The 23,016-nt window shown below is 44.4% G+C and overlaps 1 protein-coding gene across 2 annotated transcripts in view; it reads left to right on the forward strand.

The window, feature by feature from the left end:
- The first annotated feature begins 57 nt into the window (after positions 1-57).
- Positions 58-23,016, forward strand: part of amt (aminomethyltransferase) — a 54,040-nt gene continuing 31,081 nt past the window's right edge. The window contains exons 1-4 of one of the 2 annotated variants that reach the window (XM_068051418.1): positions 165-227; positions 20,256-20,335; positions 20,460-20,627; positions 22,402-22,482. In XM_068051418.1, the coding sequence (XP_067907519.1) occupies positions 20,514-20,627; positions 22,402-22,482 (195 nt within the window). In that variant the 5' untranslated portion in view covers positions 165-227; positions 20,256-20,335; positions 20,460-20,513. Of the gene's footprint in view, positions 228-20,255; positions 20,336-20,459; positions 20,628-22,401; positions 22,483-23,016 lie in introns of both variants that reach the window. The other variant, XM_068051417.1, reaches the window with a different exon arrangement.

Raw genomic sequence — 23,016 nt, forward strand, 5'->3', positions numbered from 1 at the left:
TTCACAGGATTTGGGAGGGAATGGACTACACTTCCCAGAATGCCGCAGTAACCGAGTGAGCGCATGCTCGCTTCGCGGGAGGTGTGAGTCCGGGGGAGCGGAGTGGGTGCTCAGTTACCGGGGCGGAGATGTTGGCGGTTAGTGCTCGCTTGGGAGTACAGCTCCGACTGCGGCTTGAGGTTGGCAGCCGGCTGCATCGCAACTACAGCCAGAGCTCTGGCGGAACGGTAATTACTGGCCTGCAAGTGAATTACATTAATGGAGGCGGGCAGGGGGGAAAGTATTGACATGGGCTGTTTCCAATTTATGCGGGGTTAGTATTCCGTTACCTGGGAACTCGGATTAGGCACAGTATTGGATGGGGTGTTCTGGGATTGAGGCACAGTGTTGTGTTACCTGGCGATGGGGTACTTTGAGATTGGAGGCACAGTATTGTGTTACCTGGTGATGGGGTACTTTGAGATTGGAGGCACAGTGTTGTGTTACCTGGCGATGGGGTGCTCTGAGATTGGGGGCACAGTATTGTGTTACCTGGTGATGGGGTACTTTGAGATTGGAGGCACAGTATTGGAGTACCTGGTGATGGGGTGCTCTGAGATTGGAGGCACAGTGTTGTGTTACCTGGCGATGGGGTGCTCTGAGATTGGGGGCACAGTATTGGAGTACCTGGTGATGGGGTGCTCTGAGATTGGAGGCACAGTGTTGTGTTACCTGGCGATGGGGTGCTCTGAGATTGGGGGCACAGTATTGGAGTACCTGGTGATGGGGTGCTCTGAGATTGGAGGCACAGTGTTGTGTTACCTGGCGATGGGGTGCTCTGAGATTGGGGCACAGTGTTGGAGTACCTGGTGATGGGGTGCTCTGAGATTGGGGCACAGTGTTGTGTTACCCGGCGATGGGGTACTCTGATATTGGGGGCACAGTATTGGAGTACCTGGCGATGGGGTGCTCTGACATTGGGGCACAGTATTGGAGTACCTGGCGATGGGGTGCTCTGACATTGGGGCACAGTATTGGAGTACCTGGTGATGGGGTGCTCTGAGATTGGGGCACAGTGTTGTGTTACCTGGCGATGGGGTACTTTTGAGATTGGAGACACAGTATTGGAGTACCTGGTGATGGGGTACTCTGAGATTGGGGCACAGTGTTGTGTTACCTGGCGATGGGGTACTTTGAGATTGGAGGCACAGTATTGTGTTACCTGGCGATGGGGTACTTTGAGATTGGAGGCACAGTATTGTGTTACCTGGCGATGGGGTACTTTGAGATTGGAGGCACAGTATTGTGTTACCTGGTGATGGGGTACTTTGAGATTGGAGGCACAGTATTGTGTTACCTGGGGATGGGGTACTTTGAGATTGGAGGCACAGTATTGTGTTACCTGGCGATGGGGTACTTTGAGATTGGAGGCACAGTATTGTGTTACCTGGCGATGGGGTACTTTGAGATTGGAGGCACAGTATTGTGTTACCTGGCGATGGGGTACTCTGAGATCAGAGGCACAGTATTTCAATAACTTCAGTGGTGGGGAAATGTGAGATCAACTTCGGTGGTGGGGGAACTATTGGAAGGAATAATTCGAGACAAAATCAAGTCGCACGGACAAATGCGCGTTAATTAAAGAAAACCAACATGGATTTCTTAAGGGATAATCATGCTTAACTAACTTGCTGGATTGTTTGAAGAGGTAACAGAGAGGGTTGTTGAGGGCAATGCCATTGATGTGGTGTACATGGATTTTCAATAGGTGTTTGATACAGTGCCACACAACAGACTTGTGAGCAAACTTGTAGCTCATGGAATAAAAGGGGCGGTAGCAACATGGGTACGGAATTGGCTGAGTGACAGGAAACAAAGAGTAGTGGTTAATGGATGTTTTTCGGGTTGGGGGAAGGTTTGTAGTGGAGTTCCCCAGGGATCAGTATTGGGACCCTTGCTTTTTCTGATAAATATTAATGACCCAGATCTTGGTGTGCAGGGTACAATTTCAAAGTTTGCAGATGATACAAAATTTGGAAGCATTGTAAACTGTGAGGAGGATAGTGTAGAACTTCAAAAGGGCATAGATAAGTTGGTGGACAGGTAGGAGATGAAGTTCAATGCAGAGAAATGTGAAGTGATTCATTTTGGTAGGAAGAACATGGAGTGGCAATATAAAATAAAGGCAGCCAGTTAGAAGGGGGTGCAGGAGCAGAGAGACCTCGTGCATAAGTCGCTGAAGGTGGCAGGACAGATTGAGAGAGCGGTTAATAAAGCATATAGTATCCTGGGCTTTATGAATAGGGGCATAGAGTGCAAGAGCAAGGAAGTTATGTTGAACTTGTATAAGACACTAGTTCGGCCTCAGCTGGAATATTGCGTCGAGTTCTGGGTGCCACACTATAGGAAAGATGTGAAGGCATTGGAGAGAGTACAGAAACGATTCACGAGAATGGTTGCAGGGATGAGGAATTTCAGTTATGAAGGTAGATTGGAGAAGTTAGGACTGTTTTCATTGGTGAAGACAAGGCTGAGAGGTGATTTGATAGAAAATCATGAAGGGTCTGGACAGAGTAGATAGGGAGAAACTTCCCACTGGTAAAAGGATCGAGAATGAGAGGGCACAGATTTCAAGTAATTGGTAAGGGAAGCAAAAGCAACATGAGGAAAAACTTCTTTGCAGCGAGTGGTCTGGAATGGACTGCCTGAGAGTGTGGTGGAGGCAGGTTCAATGGAAGCATTTAAAAGGGAATTGGACTGTTAATTGAGAAGGAAGAATGTGCAGGGGTTATGGGGAGAAGATGGGCGAATGGTATTAAGTGAATTGCTCTTTTGGAGAACCAGTGTGAACACGATGGGCCAAATGGGGGTCTCCTGAACTGCAACAATTTTGTGATGGGGTACTCCGATTCAGGGCATGGTATTGGAATACCTGGTAATGGGTGCACAGAGATTGAGGCACAGGGTATTGTGTTACCTGGTGATGGAGTACTCTGAGATTGGGGGGGGCACAGTATTTTCAGTACCTGGTGATGGGGTACTGAGAGATTGAGGCACGGTATTGTGTTATCTGGTGATGGGATTTGCTGAGATTGCGGGCACAGTATTGTGTAACCTGGTGATGGGATACGCTGAGATTGCGGGCACAGTATTGTGTTACCTGGTGATGGGTACACATTGTCGACAGAGTATTGTGTTACCTGGTGTTGGGATATGCTGACATTGAGGCAGGATATTGTGTTACCTGGTGATGGGGTACTCTGAGATTGGGGGCACAGTATTTTCAATACCTGGTGATGGGGTAGCCATGAATGTTCCCAGTCATGGAAGAGGTAATCCACAGCATTGTCATGTTACTGCTTTGAGATGTCTGGATTTTGAATTAATCTTTAAAACCACTCCATTAAATTCTTCTAGTAGCTTAGTTAGTTAGGGCGGTGATTGGCTGAGCCATACGCACATGTTAATCCTAGATTTAGTCTCTTGCTGTGTTGCTACCTAATCTCAGACAAGTCTACAGTTAGGAATAGAATCATAGTATGGTTACAGCACAGAAGGAAGCTATTTGGCGTCTCATGTCTGTGCCAGCTTTCTTCAAGAGCAACTCACCTAGTCTCACTCCTAGCCTTTTCGCTGTAGCCCTGCAAATTAACTAATATTTGTTTTAGCCCTCTGGACTTCCCAATGATTTGTGCTGGGAAAGTTGTTTGTGTGCATTTGCATGAGAACTGTTTTTGATTTTACTATAATGTTCCACACAGTTGTATATCTTCGAGCTGTGTAGCCTCCTCGCTTATGGAGAGTAGCCAGTTGGGAATGTGATGCAGGGCTGATAGCCCATGTGGAACTGTACTTCAACTTGGGAAAAGGAAAAATACATTTTTAGTGTATGCTCTCTCACAAACCTGAAGTGACAGTAATATTCCAAGCTAAATGGTAACCTATTTGAACTTTGCTCTTCTGATTTATGGTGCCTGAACCTATTGATTATTGCCCTGCCTTGTAAAATGCCAGGTTTGCATTATTCATGTTATAAAATAGTCTGGATCAAATCTTCCAATCCAGGGTAGTTTGATATCTAAATAATATTGCTCACTTTCAATAAAATGTAATACTAGGTGTGTGAAGTTTCTACGCTATATTCAATGAACTGAGAAACACCCAGCAGAGCCATTATATGATCTTGTCATTCCCAACTTATGAGCAGTGAGACCACACTGTTAATGTGTGTAACTTCATAGGGTGAGTATTACACAAGCAATTGGCACAACACTGAATTGCAATGCTTTTCCCATGTACCTTACGCTAAATGCACCCATTGATGATAATGCTGAGATTTTATCTGATGGGCTTGTTTCCATGGTGGATTTTAGTCAGGGTTGGTCTTGAAAATCTACCAGTGATTTTGAGCAGAGTTGGCCAAGATGTTAGCTTCTATTCAGCAGATTCCAGGCCCTAAGCAGCGATCTCAGCATCCCACTCTCCCTCACCTACCCCTCCCACTGAGCCAACCTTTTTATCTGCAACACTTGTTGCTGGTGTTGGTGGGTCAGCTCTGGAGAGATCCAATTAGAGGCCTGTTCAGGTCGGGAAAAAAGAACCCGACCGAACCACATCGGGCCCAACCCGGCCCGAGTCCCTCCAATTTTGCCCCAAGCCCAACCCGACCATCCATTTACTTACCTTACTGACACCAAACCTGCAAGAAGCTGCAGCGCATGCGTGATGACATAATAGTGATATCACTTACTCACTGCACAGACTCAGTTTCATCCTGGACTCCCAGCTCAGGTAGGTTTCTAAAATTTCAATACTTACCAGCAGAGCACTTACCGTGTGTGTCCGGCCCGACCCGTCCCGAGCCCGAAAGCCGTACCCAGAAGATGGGCCCACCCGAACCTGACACATGTCATCGGGTCCCGTCGGGTTCGGGTCGGGTAGCAGGCCTCCAGATCCAATTAGTATGTTCTCTGATTACTCTTTTGAAGCTGTGTGTGTTCTAGTTATTAACGTTGGGACCTTTTTAAAAACAAAATCCTGAACTACCCAGAAAGTTATGGAAACATTTCACATTTGCCCAGCCTTGTGTTGTTTGTACTCTGATCGAAATCTTACGATTTTGCACTTTTGGAAACGAGAGACCTTTGGTTCCCTACCTTTATTTTGCTGTCACTGGCAGCCCAGATGCTGGTTCATGCTCCTGTATTCTTAATGGGCCGGCAATGTTGGTAGTTCCCTGAACGTTGGGTGATTTATATTTAGGACATGGCTTGACTGGATACAGTGGTGTTGTGGTTATTTTACAGGACTAGTAATCTGGAGAACAAGAGTATAAATCGCACTGTGGCAGTTTGAGAATTTGAATTTGGTGTTTAAAAATTTTGGAAATAAAAATCTGGTATGATTAAAAGTGGCTGAGATTGTCCTCAAAACCCAACTGGTTCATTGGTCTTTCAGGGAAGGAAACTTGCCGTCTGGCCAACATGTGACTCCAGTCCCACACTAACGTGGTTGCGTCTTAAATGTCAAGGCAACTAGGGATGGGCATTAAGTGTCGGCCTTGCCAGCAACACTCGCATGCTAAGAATAAATTAAAAATGAAATGATCGACAAGGTCTCTTGCAGTTTAAAAGACCTTAAAGCAAGTCGAACTGGTTAATGTTAAACAAGTAACAGTGCTAAACTAACTTCAGTGCTTCAGGGTATTTTTAACCTAACATGCGCTGGTGGGAAACCTATGTTACGCTGCTGCCCAGTTGGTGATGAAGGGCAACCAATCCAATCGTGCCAGTTCCCCACCAGGTTTGTTGCACTAAAGTAACCGCACTTTTGTGTTTAATAGCCTTGTTTGTTAAAATATTTGCAGAATAGGTGTGTTTCCTCTGCTACTGTTTCTAAAGTCAATTGATCAAGTAATGTTAACTCACCACAAGACCTGCAAGTCAGGCAGTGTTCAAAATGGCAAGGAGCCCTATTGTGTCTGCCAGGCTGATCAGTAAACGAAGCTGGTGGGTGAGAAAACATTTTCCGATACAAATCTTGCATCCACGGCGCAGTGGTTAGCACCGCAGCCTCACAGTTCCAGCAACCCGGGTTCAATTCTGGGTACTGCCTGTGTGGAGTTTGCAAGTTCTCCCTGTGTCTGCGTGGGTTTTCGCCAGGTACTCCGGTTTCCTCCCACAGCCAACAGACTTGCAGGTTGATAGGTAAATTGGCAATTATAAATTGCCCCTAGTATAGGTAGGTGGTAGGAGAATATAGGGACAGGTGGGGATGTGGTAGGAATATGGGATTAGTGTAGGATTAGTATAAATGGGTGGTTGATGGTTGGCACAGACTCGGTGTGCCGAAGGGCCTGTTTCAGTGCTGTGTCTCTAAATAAAATAAAATAATCTATGTCAATCCTATGTCAAATACATTTAAAAAGAAAAAGACCGTTTTCACAATCTGGTTTCTTTTATCCTGAAGTCAAATATTTGCGAGCACCTACCAATCTGCAAACTCCCCTCACTATCAGTCAATAACCTTTAATGTATGTGTTTCCAACAATTAACCCTGAATTCCTCAAATTCTGACCTCTTGTGCATCTGCAGTTTCCTTTAGCCCTCTATTGGTGGCTGTGCCTTCAGCTGCTGAGGACCCTAGGCTCTGGGAATCCCTCCCTAAACCTCTCTGCCCCTCTCCTCCTTTAAGACGCTCCAGAAAAAGTACTGCTTTGACCATACTTTTAGTCACCTGTTCTAATACCTCCTTATGTGGCTCGAGTCATTTTTGCCTCGTTATGCTCCTGTGAGGCACCTTGGGAGGTTTTATATGTGCTATATAAATGCAAGTTAAGTTACTGCTGTTGCAACAGTTGTACTTTGGCCAGAAAAGGACAGTTCAGCTTAAACCCAGCTGCACCTCAGAGCATGTTCATCACATGATGCAACACCTCTGCTGCCCCCCCTATTCTAAAATAGGGCATCATCCAACTGACTATAAGGGAGATCTGTTAGTAATCCCTGTCCCATCAGACTGCGAGCGGAGAATGGTGACCCAAGCCACGTTCTTTCGCCTGTAACCTCTAGAGATGAGAGCTACTGATGAAGAAACCTGTCCTGTGAGTTGCTCCCTCAATGCTGAAAACATTTAAAATCCTGACTCCCCTTTTACCAAATGCATCTCTTACAGCACCCCTATTGGAAGTCACAGATGTTTAATTTTCAGGGAGTAGAGGCCCTGCCAGAAGTATGAATAAGTGCTTGTCTGTATCCCTACATTTTTCTTTCTAAGTTCTATTAAAGCTAGTCAGATACCCTGCTGCTTCAGGGGCTAAAGGCACCACTTGGTGCATTGCTGAGTTATACAGACTAGGAAGTTTCCAGATTCAATCTGTAGCCTTTAATCCGTTAGCTGACCTGAACAAGGGAAGTGGAAATCAATTAGGGTCCATCTTCCCAACTATTGTCCCAGTCCTGCTGCACATTGAATTTAAACTTCTCATTCTTGTGTTCATATCTCTCCATGGTCTCACCCATCTCTGTCTGTATCCTCCACCAGCCCTACAATCCTCCAAGAACTTTGCGCTCCTCCAATTCTGACATCTTGGGCATCCCTTTTTTGTTTACTTTGCCCCATCGTTAGCAGTTGTGCCCTTTAGCTGTCTAGGCCATGAACTCAGGAATTCTCTCCCTAAACCTCTTCGCCTCTCTAGCCCCCCTTCTCCTTTGAGAAATTCCTTTATAATCCAGCTCTATGATGAAGCTTTTGATCACCAGTCCTAATACTTTCTCAAATTAAAAACAAGAAGTGCTGGAAATACTCAGCAGGTCTGGCAGCATCTGTGGAGAGAGAAGCAGAGTTAACGTTAATACTTTCTTATGTGGCTCGATGTCAGTTTTTCTCTGATTAACATTACCGTGAAGCAGCTTGGGACATTTTACTAAGGTAGAGGTGCTATATAAATGCAAGTTGTTGACCCCTGCTGGAAAGTGGATGTTAGGTGGGGATCAGATCACACATTTTAACACCCCCTGTGGTGCAACAACCCCAGTAATGCTTACTGTCCAGGCTCATCAAGACAGTGCACTTGGATGAGGCATTGGAGGTGCCCACTCCCAATGGCACCATAGTCCCAGCGAAGAGTCAGCGCCTTCAATAAAAGGGATGAGGAGCAAATTGGGAGGAGGACGGGGAGAGACGAGCCGAGCGTGGAGACAGATTGCTGGTAGAATGTGCACTGCTGAAGCTTGCAGGATGCTTTTCCTCTTGTGTTAGGTTTGTTTATTTTGATGAATTGTACTACTGTACAATCACTACTGTAGCTTTTCAGTTTCCATGCATGTCTGAAATTAAAAGAAAGGCTTATATTTATATAGTGCCTCTCAGAACCTCAGGATATCCCCAGTGCGCTTTATAGCCAGTGAAGTACTTTTGAAAAGTAGTCACATACAAGGTAGGGAATGTGGCAGATAATTTCCACTGAGATAATGACCAGATAATGTGTTTTAGGTGTTGGGTGTGGAATAAATATTGACCAAGACACCAGGGAGGATCCCCTGTTCATTAAAATAGTGCCTCGGGATCTTTTATGCTCACCTGAAAGGGCAGATAGGACGTTGGTTTAACCTTTCATTTGAAGATGATCCCTCTGACAGTGTCGCTGTCCCTCAGTACTGCACTGAAGTGTCTAGATTATTTGCTCAAGTGCCTGGGATGGGACTTGAATCCATGCCGTTCAGATTCAGGTGGGCATGCTGCCAAGGGTGACACGGATGACATGGTTATGGTTTGTACCCTTAAGTTAAGCTGTGCGGTAAATAAACCCAGTTATCAGGCAGTGGAAAGCTGAACCAGCTTAATAACACCTTGTTTATGAGGGAGCTTAATTACCAAACTCAGCGCTTTTTTTTATTTCCTGAACAGTTAAGGAAGTTTGGTAAGTTTGTGGTTGCATGTCACTATGTGGAGCTAGTGAGTGTGACGATGCATGTCACCATATAGAACTAGTGAGCGTGCCTCTTTATTCTTGTCTCCACAGAGAAAGCTGTTAAATCTAGCACACTTCACTGTAGGCTTTTTAATATTTATGGGAAGGAAATGGGCAAACCCATCGGGATCGTGCAAGGGATTGAAGGCCTGAAGACATTCCGTTCTCTCTTTTGGAATATGTTGATTGTGAATTTACAGTGGTAAAATAATTGCACTCGATATTCTTGAGATAGGCTGTCCTTAATCCTGAGTCCTCTGGACACTAGGTATTCTGACAGGTTCTGAGCATGCACAGAGACATTATTGTGCCACTGCAGAAGGGCAGTGCAACACAGAGTGGTGCCATACCTGAGTCCCTTACTCTCACATTAGAATCATAGAATCTTACATCACAGAATAAGGCCATTCGGCTCTTTGAAAGAGCTATCCAATCAGTCCAACTTTGCTGCTCTTTCCTCATAGCCTTTTTGAAAGTTACTATTACATTTGCTTCCACCAGCTTTTCAGGCAGTGAAATCCAGATCATCATAACTCACTGACTAAAAGGATAAAATTCTTCTCATCTTTTGCCAATTATATTAAATCTGTGTCCTCTGTTTATGATCCTTATGCCACTGGAAACACCTATTAAATCTCCCCTTAGCCTTCTCTGCTTTAAGGAGAACAATCCCAGCTTTTCCAGTCTCTCAGTATAACTGAAGTTTCTCATCCCTGATGCCATTCTGGTAGATCTCCTCTGTACCCCCTCCAGGCACATATCTGAAACACTAGGATTAATACTATGTCCCAGTTCCTCCTCCTCCAATGAGAGGTTGTCTTCTCCATGTCAGAACTCTTGTCTTCAATAGCCTGAGGCAAAGTCTCTACAGAAGGTCAGATTAGACAGTATCTGTGTTTTTGTGTTTCTTGTCAGTAAGTACAGTGGAAAGCAGAAACCCATGTCCTGGACTCGGTAAGGAGATCTGTGACGCTCGGTGTATTTCTCCCCAGACTTACTTGCCATTTATTGTCCATGTGATCACCTGGACTGATTTTGATTGCCTGAGGGGGGTCAGAGAGCAATTTTCCAGAGTATTTTATCCCTTATTGGCCCTGGGTTTTCTCCAATCTTTTACATCCACATGAGAGGGCAGCTCAGGTATCGGTTTAATGTCTCATCCGAAGTTTGGCGCAAACAAGCTACACGAGGTCTCTCTGTGTACACTAGTTCAATAAAAATTTGCCAACTAATGTCATCAAGAAGACGATCAAACACCCAAAAGTGGCCCTCTGGTGTGAAAAGCACGAAAGCATTGAGCATGTCCAGCAAAGAAAATTTCCCAAACTACCGCACTGGAGCGTCAGCCCAGATCCTGCTGCCTTGAGTCTGAACCCAGAGACATTCTGGGGACAGACCTAGTTATTGAAAGATAGTGGCTGTTAGCCAGGTCTCCCAGTCCTTGGTGAAGGATAACTTGATTGGTTCAGGCAGGGCATCTACTTATGGAGCAGGTAGATCCAAATGGAAGATGTTTGCACAAAATCCATTTTTTAATATCTCTGTGAGGCACTTTGGATGTTTTTCTGTGACATAAACATGAGCAGGTGTTAGATGATGACCAAATTGGATAAAGCTGAGACACCCCTCATTTCATGGCAGTCCCACTGACGCTGTCGATGTTAAACAAAGCAGGCCATTTAGGTGAGGTGTTTCTATATTCATACAAAATTTAGCAACTTTTTCTCCCTTACCCCAACCAGCAGCATCCCACTTGCAGGCAACTAACAGCATATGTCTGAGATCAAACCAGGGCCCTCGGCTGATCCATAGGGATCAGTACTATCCAATAAAGGACATTACCCTCTGAGCTAATGTTCTTATTTGGGCTAATTCTCGGAAGGTGCTGTTTTCTGGGTTGTTGGCTTCCTTGCAGTTTTGTCGTGATGTTGAGGCAAAAGTGAAATTAGTAGCTGGAGTTGTCACTTGACCACCAATGTTTGCAATATTGCCTAAAGGTCTGGGTGACTGCATTTTGTTATGTGATTGCCAGAGCAACAGGGGAACATTGCAGTCATGCATAGGCACATTTAATTAGTCATTGTTTATCAATTTGCTTCTGTCTGCTCTGTCTTCCCCCACAGTTAAGGACGATACGTAGAGGCCAGCTAGGGGATTGGCAGACTGAAGCATTTAGCCTATTGACTTCAGGTTAAGATGGCTTCTGGAACAAAAATCTGGCATTCATATGGTCCTTTAACCTAGGTAAAACATCCCAGGGTTCTTCAGAGATGTAAGGAAAATGTGGACACCAAATCAAAGACATTAGAAATTATGTGCTTGCATTTACATATCCCCTTTCATGTCCTCAGAATATCCTGAAAAATCTTCACAGCCATTGATTTTGAATTGTCGTCACTGTAGTAATTTAGAGAAATGCATCTGCCAATTTGAATGCAGCAAGGTCCCACAGATAGCATTGACCAGATCATACAAGAACACAAGAAGTAGGAGCAGAAGTAGACCATATGGCCATTCGAGCCTGCTCCGCCATTGAATATGATCATGGCTGATCTTGAGCTTCAATTCCACTTTGCTGTCTGCTCCCCATATCCCTTGATTCCCTGTGAGACAAAAATCTATCTATCCCAGCCTTAAATGTATTCAATGATGGAGCATTCACAACCCTCTGGAGTAGAGAATTCCAAAGTTTCACCGCCCTTTGAGTGTAGTAATTTCGCCTTGTCTCAGTCCTGAATGGTTGACTCCTTATCCTGAGACTGTGTCCCCGTGTTCTAGATTCCCCGACCAGTGGAAACAATCTCTCAGCTTCTACCCTATCAAGCCCTTTCAGAATCTTGTATGTCTCAATTAGATCACCTCTCATTCTTCTAAACTCCAGAGAATATAGACCCAATTTACTCAGCCTCTCATCATAGGAGAACCCCCTCATCCCAGGGACCAATTTAGTAAATCTTCGCTGCACCACCTCCAGTGCAAGTATATCCTTCCATAAATGTGGAAATCAAAACTGCACACAGTATTCCAGGTGCGGTCTCACCAAAGCCCTGTACAATTTTAGTAAAAATTCTTTATTCCTGTACTCCAATCCCCTTGCAATAAAAGCCAACTTGCCATTTGCCTTCCTAATAGACTGCTGCACCAGCATGTTAACTTTGTGTGTTCCTTGTACGAGTACCCCCAAGTATCTCTGCACATCAACACTTTACCAGTTTCACACCTTTTAAAAAATATTCTGCTTTTCTATTTTTAGGACCAAAGTGAACAACTTCACACTTTGCTACATTGTACTCCATTTGCCATCTTGTTGCCCAATCACTTAACCTGTCTATATCTCTTTGCAGCCTCTCTACATCCTCCCAACAACTTACCTTTCCACCGAGCTTTGTATCATCAGCAAACTTAGATACATTACTCTCTGTCTCTTCATCCAAGTCATTAATATAGAGTGTAAATAGCTGAGGCCCCAGCACTGATCTTTGCGGCACCCCACTATTCACTGCTTGCCAACTTGAAAATGCCCCATTTGTGTCCACTATCTGCTTCCTGTCTGTTAACCAATCCTCTATCCGCGCTTATATAGTACCCCCAACACCATAAGCCCTTTTATGTGGCACCTTATTGGATGCCTTTTGAAAATCAAGGTATACTACATCTACTTGTTCCCCTTTATCTACCCTACTAGTTACCTCCTCAAAAAACTCTAATAAATTTGTCAAACAGGATTTCCCGTTTGTAAAACCATGCTGACTTGTTCTAATCATACTATGCTTTTCCAAATGCAATGACTTCTTCAATAAAAGTTTCCAGCATCTTCTCAACGACTGATGTGAGGCCAACTGGCCTGTAGTTCCCTGATTTCTGTCTATTTTCTTTCTTGAAAAGCGGTGTAACATTTGCCAACTTCCAATCTGACGGGGCCATTCTTGAATCTAAGGAATTCTGGAAAATCATCGCCAGCGCATCCACTCTCTCTGCAGCTGGTTTACTCTCATTCTATTTTTTCCCTCATCAACTTTTTGATGGCCCTTTACTGGTTTCTAAAAGACTCCCAATCCTCAGACTTGCTACTATTTTTTGCAACATTGTAAGCCTCTTTTAGTCTTGACAAGTTTTTGTTTTTGAACGGAATGCACTTTTGTACAACCCTTAAATGCTTCCCACTGTTCATTTACTGCCATACCTTCCAGTCTATTTACCCAATAACATGAAATTCAATGGTATTATGATCACTATTTCCAAGTGGATCTTTTACTATGACATTGCTTATTAACCCTGCTTCATTACACAATAAGAGTCATAGTTATACAGCACAGAAATAAGCCCTTTGGCCCACCATGTCCGCGCCAGCCATCAAACCTGTCTATTCTAATTGTATTTTCCAGCACTTGGCCCGTAGCCTTGTATGCTATGGCGTTTCGTGCTCATCTAAATACTTCTTAAATATTGAGTGTTCCTGTCTCTACCACCCCTTCAGGCAGTGTGTTCCAGATTCCAACCACTCTCTGGGTGAAAATATTTTTCCTCAAATCCCCTCTAAACCTCCTGCCCCTTGCCTTAAATCTATGCCCCCTGGTTATTGATACCGCCACTAAGGGAAAAAGTTTCTTCCTATCGACCCTATCTGTGCCCCTCATAATTTTGTATACCCCAATCAGGTACCCCTTCAGCCTTCTCTGCTCTAAGGAAAACAACCCTGGCCTATCCAGTCTCTCTTCATAGCTGAAATGCTCTAGCCCAGGCAACATCCTGGTGAATCTCCTCTGCCCCCTCACCAGTGCAATCACATCCTTCCTATAGTGTGGCGACCAGAACTGTACACAGTACACCAGCTGTGGCCTAACTAGCATTTTATGCAGCTCCATCATAAACTCCCTGCTCTTATATTCTATGCCTCGGCTAATAAAGGCAAGTATCCCATATGCCTTCCTGACCACCTTATCTACCTGTGCTGCTGCCTTCAGTGATCTATGGACAAATACGCCAAGATCCCTCTGACCCTCTGTACCTCCTATGGTCCTACCAATCATTGTATATTCCCTTGCCTTGTTAGTCCTCCCAAAATGCATCATCTCACACTTCTCAGGATTAAATTCCATTTGCCACTGCTCTGCACATCTTACCAGCCCATCTATATCGTCCTGTAATCTATTTGCTATTCACTATTTATGACACCACCAATTTTCGTGTCATCTGCAAACTTACTGATCATACCTCCCATATTCACGTCTAAATCATTAATGTACACTACAAACAGCAAGGGTCCCAGCATTGATCCCTGCGCTACACCACTGGTCGCAGGCTTCCAATCGCAAAAACAACCCTCGACCGTCACCCTCTGCCTCCTTCCTCTAAATCAATTTTGGATCCAATTTGCCAGATTGCCTTGGATCCCATGGGCTCTTACCTTCTTGACCAGCCTCCCATGCGGGACTTTATCAAAAGCCTTACTGAAGTCCATGTAGACTATATCAACTGTTTTACCCTCATCTACACATCTAGTCACCACCTCGAAAAATTCAATCAAATTTGTTAGACATGATCTCCCCCTGACAAAGCCTTGCTGACTATCCTTGATTAATCCCTGCCGCTCCAAGTGGAGATTAATCCTGTCCCTCAGAATTTTTTCCAATAGTTTCCCTGCCACTGATGTTAGACTCACTGGCCTGTAATTGCCTAGTTTATCCCTACTACCCTTCTGGAATAATGATACCACATTCGCTGTCCTCCAGTCCTCTGGCATTTCTCCGGTGGCCAGAGAGGATTTGAAAATTTGAGTCCGAGCCCCTCCCCTCCTTTGCCTCACCTAGCAGCCTGGGTTGCATCTCATCTGGGCCTGGGGATTTATCCACTTTTAAGCCCGCTAAAACATCTAATACCTCCTCCCTTTCAGTGTTAATTTGTTCAAGTATTTCACAGTCCCCCTCCGTGATCTGTACACCTACATCGTCCTTCTCCATAGTGAACACAGATGAAAAGATGAAAATCATTTAAAACCTCACCTACGTCCTCTGGCTCCACACACAGATTGCCACTTTAGTCCTTAATGGGCCCTACTCTTTCTCTGGTTATCCTCTTGCCCTTAATATACTTATAGTGCGTCCTTATAAAAAGGGATTTTCCTTTTTCTTGCCCACCAGTGTTTTTTCATGCCCCCTCTTTGCTCTCCGAATTACTTTTTTAAGTACCCCCCCTACACTATCTATATCCTGTAGGGCCTCCGCTGTTTTCAGTCCTCTGATTCTGCCATAAGCCTCCTTTTTTTTCCTTATCCAATCCTCTATATCCCTTGATATTCAGGGTTCCCTGGACTTATTGGTCCTACCCTTCACCTTTACAGGAACATATTGGCCCTGAACATACTTTGTTTCATTTCTGAATGACTCCCACTGGTCTGATGTAGATTTTCCTACAAGTAGCTGCTCCTAGTCCACTTTGGCCAGATCCTGTTTTAACATATTGAAATCAGCCTTCCCCCAATTCAGTACCTTTATTTCTGGTCCATCTTTGTCCTTTTCCATAACTACCTTAAATCTTAGAGCTATGGGCACTATCCCCAAAATGCTCCCCCACTGACACTTCTACCAGTTGTCTTGCAGGATTTTCTATGTGCTGGCTCAAAAAGCTCTCCTGGATGCACTTTAAGAATTCCGCCACCTTTAAGCCTTTTGCACTGAGACTATCCCAGTTAATATTGGAGAAGTTGAAATCCCCTACTATTATTTACTCTATTATTTTTACACCTCTCTGAGATTTGCCTACATATCTGCTCCTCTATCTCTCCCTGACTGTTTGGGGGCCTGTAGTACACTCCCAGCAAAGTAATTGCCCCCATTTTGTTTTTAAGTCCTGCCCATATGGCCTCATAGCTTTATCCCTCGTCGGTTCTACAATGTATTGCTCCAAGAAACTGTCAAGAAAGCATTCTACAAATTCATCTTCCAATGTTGCCAATTTGAGTGTCCCAGTCTATATGCAAATTAAAGTCCGCCATAATTAATACATTGCCTTTTTTACACGCTCCAATAATTTCCCGTTTAATGTTCTGTCCAATAATATAACTGTTAGGGGGCCTGTAAACTACTCCCACTACTGTTTCCTAACTCCTGCTATTCCTAATGTCCACCCAAACTGATTCTACTTCATGATCTTCTGAGACCAGATCCCTTCTTATTAATGTCTTATGCCTTCCATTACTATCAGGGCTACTCCTCCTCCTTTGCCATTCTGTCTGTCTCTCCGAAATATTGTGTACCCTGGAATATTCATTTCCCAACCTTGATCTCCTTGTAACTATGTCTCGGTAATGGCAATTAAATCTAGATCTTTTACCTCTATTCGTGCCACTAGTTCATCTATCTTATTACAGATGCTTCGTGCATTCAGATAAAGGAACTTTAATTTCATTTTTATGCCTCTGTTCCCTGCAACGACCTTATTTGCCAATGTACAATTTTTGTTAAACTACCTGTTCCTTCCTGTCCCATTCTGTTGGGAGTTATCCACATCACTATCCTACTCCGATGCCCTGACCCCTCTCTTTGGATTTCTAAATTTCCCTTTATCCAAACCTTACTCCCACCCCCCATTAGTTTAAAGCCCTGTCCACAGCCCAGTTATGCGATTGGCCAGGACACTGGTTCCAGCCTGATTCAAGTGAAGCCCATCCCAACGGAATAGCTCCCTGAGTACTGATGCCAGTGCCCCAAGAATCAAAAGCCCCTTCTTTCCACACCACTCTTTGAGCCATGCATTTAGTTCTCTAATCTGCTTGACCCTGTGCCAATTTGCGCATGACTCGGGTAACAATCCGGAGATGATTACCTTTGATGTTCTGTGTTTTAGTTTGGAGCCTAATTCCTCAAATTCTCTAAGCAGAACATCATTTCTGGTTCCCACATGGAGCACAACAACTGGATCCTCCTCCTCCCACTCCAGGTTCCTCTCCAGCCGCGAGATGATGTCCTTAACCCTGGCACCAGGCAGGCAACACAGCCTTCGGAGCTCCCGGTTGCGGCTACAGTGAACAGTATCTATCCGCCTGACTATACTGTCTATCAGTCCCACATTCTTCTTCACTCCACCCACTGGAATGGCATCTTTCACCATGGTGCCATGGTCAGTTCGCTCATCCACCTTGCAGTCCTTCTCTTCATAGAATCATTGAAACTTATAGTGCATTAGGAGGTCATTCAGCCCATCATGCCTGTGCTAGCTATTGGAAAAAGCAGTCATGCTTAGTCCCACAACCCTAATTTTGTCCATAACCCTGAAAGGTACCTGTTCACCTCCCTTTAAAAATTATTTGTGGAATCAGTTTCCACCACTTCTTCAGAAAGAGCGCTCAAGATCCCGACAACTTAGTGAAAAATTTCTCCTCATCTCCCCTCTAGCCATTTTTCCCATGATTTTAAATCTCTGACCACTGGTTATCGATCCACTCACCACAGGGAATAGTTTTTCTCTGTCTACTTTTGTCAAAACCTCTTGTTATCTTAGGTCACCTGTTAACCTTCTCTGTTCTAAAGAAAACAGCCCTGACTTGTCCAATCTCTTCTCATAACTGAAGACCTCATTCCCTGGTAACCTCCTCTGTACCCTTTCTAAGACCTTTATATCTTTCATTAAATCTGGTACCCAGAGTTGTCCACAATACTCCAACTGAGGCCTAACCACTTCTAAAGTTCTAGGATGATCTCTTTGCTTTTATATTCTATTCCACATTTATAAATCCAAATAACCCATATGCTTTTTTTACCCACCTTATCAGCCTGCCACGCGACCTGTAAGGATTTGGGTATATAGACATCAAGATCGTTCTGCATATCTACACTTTACAAAATTGTGCCATTTATGGTAAACTGTCCATATTAGTTTCCCTAAAGTACATCACTTTACACAACTCCTCATTGAACTCCATCTGCCATGCTTCTGCCCATTTTACCATTCTGTCTCATGTTGAAGCCTATAACTATCCTCGTCATTACCTATTCTGTCAAGTTTTGTTTCATCTGTCAACTTTACCATGCTGCTTTCTACACTAGAGTCTAGATCAGGATTGTCCAACCTTTGAGTAAAGGGCTGCATTACAATTTTTGCTCAGCCTGGGGGGCCCGTGAATAAATTTCAAAAGATAAAGGTATTAAAAACTGATAAAAACAACAACAAATGTGCATTTTTGTGAAGACGGTTTAAATAAGACTAATTTATTGACTTACTTTCTCGTCACTATATTGAAAATTGATTTAGTGACATACCTGGCATTATTTTTGCTTGCATAAATAGTCAATCTCTGCCCGCACATTAGATGTAGCAATGCAGACTATTCTGAATAGATTTCCATCTGTCAGGAGAGACCTTGATCTCTCCCCTGCGCACTATCTGTGCTGCCTGTCTCTCTTTGCCACTTTCTGATCTCTAGAACTAGGGGATACAGATTGAAAGTTTTGTGCAAAAGATGCAGGGAGACTATGAGGAGGCATTTTTTTTTATACAGCAGATAGTAATGACCTGGAACTCGCTGCGCATAGGGTGGTGGAAACGGAGACAATCAATTATGTCAAGAGGAAGTTGGGTGGCCACCTGAGAGAAATAGACTTGCAGGGCTACGGGGATCGAGCCAGGGATTGGGACTGACTGCATAGCTCCGTGGAGATCGGACATGGACCCAATGGGCAGAATGACCTCCTTCTGTGCTGTAAATAACACTATTACTCTCTCCTACCCCTATCTCTCCTCTCTCTGACCCTCTCTCCCCCTATGTCTCTGTCTGTCTCCCTTTCTCTCCACCCCCCCCCATGTCTCCCGTGTTCCCCACTCAATGCTTCCTGCGGCAGCCATTCCCATAACCGGATACTTACCATGCCTGTATTATTTAAGTTGGGGAGAGTGGAGGCAAGAACCTGGCCACTGTGCAGGAGACAGAACAGTTACTGAATTGCATGAAAGCAGCAGGGGTGGCTGATCCCAGGGCGCCTGCACCGCATTCCACCAATCAGCGCCAACGCTGCCTGGGCAGCCCCTGTCAGTCACAGGGAGTGACCAATCACAGACAGGGGTCCCCCTGCCTGTCAGACACAGGTCCTGCCTACACCCTCTGCCTGACGTACATGGGAGCCCTCAATCAGAGCCGAGCCACAAGCAGGTTGGCAGGCTGGATGGAAACCTTCGGCGGGCTGGATTCTGGCCTGCGGGCCTTTTGTTGGACAACCCTGGTCTTGATCGTTTATATGGAACCAAAACTGACACTTGGGGAATACCACTGCAAACTACTCCCAGTCTGAAAAACATCCATCTGCGTCCTGTCACTGAGCCAATTTCATATCCAAATGGCCACTTTCCCCTTAATTCCATGGGCTTCCCATCATCTTAATAAGCCTCCTGTGTGACACTTTGTCAAATCCCTTCCAAAAACTCCATATGAATAAGAATAGTTTTTGTCTGTCCAGACAGTTTGATTGGTCAGGGGTGCACCTGTTGGTGGGTTTATTTGGTGGGCAGTGCCTGGGTACACTCAGTACCCGAACGTTCCAATAAAGTTTTAAAATATCTAATTAACATCTCGGATGCAGAACAGCGTCACCAAACAAAGCGCTGTACAAAGGAGGGAGGGAAGAAGAGAGGGGGCAGCATTGGGAGTGTGGATGGCATATGTGGCGGGGAGAATGCATAGGGGGTATGGAATCGGGGATTGGGATGGCATAGGAAGGGGGTAGTATATGGGATGGGGATGATATAGGAATGAAAGGAATGGATGGTATGGCATGAGTAGGATGGCATGGGAAGGATGGAATGACCTGGGGTGGGGATTTAACAAAGTATTGTTGCGATAAAGATACTAATTTTACCACAGATGTTTTGCAGATCTCTGCTAATATGCAATATTTACTGCACTACTTTGATCAACCTTCCCTGTTACCTCATCAAACAATTCAGTCAAGTTGGTCAGACATGATTTGCCTTCAACAAATCCATGCTGGCATATTTCGATTAACCCATGCCTTTCCAGTGGAAGTTTATTTTATCCCTGATAACGGTTTCCAATAACTTCCCCACCATTGATAATCATAAAAACAAAATGTTGGAAATACTCAGTAGGTCAGGCACCATGTGTGGAGAGGGAAATAGAGTTAATGTTTCAGGTCACACCAAGAGTGTTACCCATTGGGTCAAGGCTGGCATTCAGGAGGGGTGTCCATAAGCTGGGTTGAAGAGGTAGGTTAAAGAAAATGTTAAAGGAGCAGGGCAAGATTATTATATCTATTTTTTTCGTCTTTTTCTCCTCCTCCCCCACCCCACTCCCCAGCTACTAAAAAGGACTGATGTTTTGTGGGGGAGATAAGGAGGAGGAAGGAGAGAGGAAAACCCAGCAAGCCATCTCATGAGGTAGGAAGATTCATGCCGTATATGGAGTCGAACTTTGGAATAAGTGCAACCCAGATTCAGCCATAACAATGCCAAGATATCTTTGAGCTTCCTTGAGTGAATCTGCTTGTGTTTTTCCATTCAGGAATCTCTCAAGAAGACGGCACTGTATGAATTCCATCGGAGTGAAGGAGCTCGGATGGTGGAGTTTGCAGGGTGGAGTATGCCTATTCAGTACAAGGACAGTCACATCAGCTCACACTTGCACACCCGCCAACACTGCTCATTATTTGACGTATCTCACATGCTGCAGGTAAGACCAGAATCTGGACATTGTACCTGGTGCATCAAGGAGCTCCCCCACTTCATTGGAGCACTGACTAGGAGGACTTGTTGTAACGTATGATTAACTAATGATGCCAAGCTCTGTGGACAGATGACAAATGTAAGGCAGTAAGAAGTTTTGGACTCGGTGGGGGAATGAGCTAAGGAATAGCAGATCAGTTTAATATGGACAGATGTAAGGTGGCTATTCCATATTGAAACATGCAAAAGTGAGTCCTATTCAGCAAAGGTGGAGCGGAACAGGGAATCTAAATAATGAGTGACCATTCACTAATGTTTCCTAATCAATAAAACTGCCAACAACAAAGGCAAGCAGTTACCAGGATCTGTTTTGGGACTGTTTAACTCTAAAGCAGATAGAAATTCTGTTAACCTTGTACAGATCACTTAGCTGGGCTGCATCTGGAATACCATGTGTAACTTTGAGCATTCTACCTTCAAAAGGATATTGGAGAGGAGTTGGGAAAGAGCAACAAGCATGATTTAAGAGGTTGGGCTTCAACTGATGAGAGGCTCAAAGCTGAACATGTTTTCATTGGAGAAATTAAGATCGTGAAAGGGACACTAGTCCAATCATTGGTGATGCCAAGCTCTGTGGCATGATGCATTTTTGAGAGGACGAGATGATGTGCATCACAACAGACTTGGAGAACCAAACTAGAGAATGCGGTATTCGAAATCAACTCAGACTCAGGAATTAAACAATTTTCTCTTTGGAGTAGTGAATATGGAACAAACTTCCAGCAGCAACAACTTGCATTTATATGGAAGGTTTAATATAGTAAAATGTCCCAAGGCGCTTCAAAAGAGCATTATCAAACAAAATTTGACACAAACATTTAAGACTTTGTTGACCAAGTACGTGGATTGAGGTTATAGAGGCAGGTTTGGACTGGAGTAATCAAAAAGTTGGATAGGAGGTTATAGGGCTAGTTTTAGACTGAGATGACACAACAACAATAATTTGTTTTTATGCAGCATCTTTAATTAATAAAACAACCCTTGGCACTTCACAGGAGCATTATAAAGCAAAATTTGGCCGTGAACCACTTAAGGAGATACTGGGGCAGATGGCCAAAAACTTGGTCAGAGCTAGTTTTTAAGCGCATTTTAGAGGAGGAAAGAGAAGCGGGGTGGTTTAAGGAGGGAATTCCAGAACATAGGGCCGAGGCAGCTGAAGGCATAGCTGCCAGTTGTGGAGCGATTTATAACCAGGGTGCTCAAGAATCCAGGATCAGAATTAGATGAGCACAGATATCTTGGAGGGTTGTAGGGCTGGAGGAGACTACAGCCATAGGAACCAAGTACGAGGATTGGCGTTATAGGGGTAGGCTTACACTGAGATGACCAAGTACTCCATGGAACAGAATGTGTGGCACTGGGATGGAATGCTTGTTTGACCCTGAAGCAGACCAGGGTCTAACAGTGGAGATCTGAGGTCGGATGAACGGTCTGGAGATTTGCTTGGTGTCAAACCTGTATCCTCATGTATATAATTAAAATAAATGACGACACCAAAGTATGTTACATGTAGTGCACTTTAAAATCTCAGTTTGTTTCACAGTCCCAGAGAAGGAGCAGCAGATGCAGGTTGTTTGTGTTCTCTGCCTTTCATCTGCACTCCAGTTCTAGTGCATGCTGTGAGAACCGAAGTTAATTTTTGTTTCAGCTGACATACTTGGGCATTCTAGTGTCTGCTGTGCAAGGAATCATTTCTACACTGAGTGTGTGCTTTGTTTCAGAGCAAGGTGATCGGGAAGGATCGAGTGAAATTCATGGAGAGTTTGGTAGTTGGGGACATTGCTGAGCTCAAGGACAACCAGGTGATGATCCGTTTCTCTCATCAGAAACACCATACTCTCAATTCCTGTGGGCTACTGCTCTGTTTCAGACCATTGCAGTGAAAGAAATAACTTAAATTTATGTAGTATTCATAACCTCAGGACACTCCAAAGCGCTTTACAGCCAATTCAGTACTTTTGAAGTACTGTTGTACTGTAGGAGATGTGGCAGTCAATTTGCACACAGCAGTGAGATCAGTTACCAAATAATTTGTTTTAGTGATATTGGTTGATGGATAAATATTGGCCAGAACACTGGGGAGAATGCCCCTGTCCTCCTTCCAATAGTGCCATGGGATCCACTGGATCCACCTGAGAGGGCAGACAGGGCTATAGTTTAGAGTCTGATTTGAAAGGCGGCACCTCCGACCCAGATTTTGTGCTCCGATCTCGAGCAACTTGAACCCATTCCCTTCTGACTCGAAAGCAGGAGTGCTGCCAACTGAGCCATCTGTGGTAAATGTACTGCCTGGAGTTGCCTGAAGCCATACAGGCCAGAAGACACTGAATTTGACT

Source organism: Heterodontus francisci, chromosome 19 (assembly GCF_036365525.1).
Source record: "Heterodontus francisci isolate sHetFra1 chromosome 19, sHetFra1.hap1, whole genome shotgun sequence".
Classification (NCBI taxonomy): Eukaryota; Metazoa; Chordata; class Chondrichthyes; order Heterodontiformes; family Heterodontidae; genus Heterodontus; species Heterodontus francisci.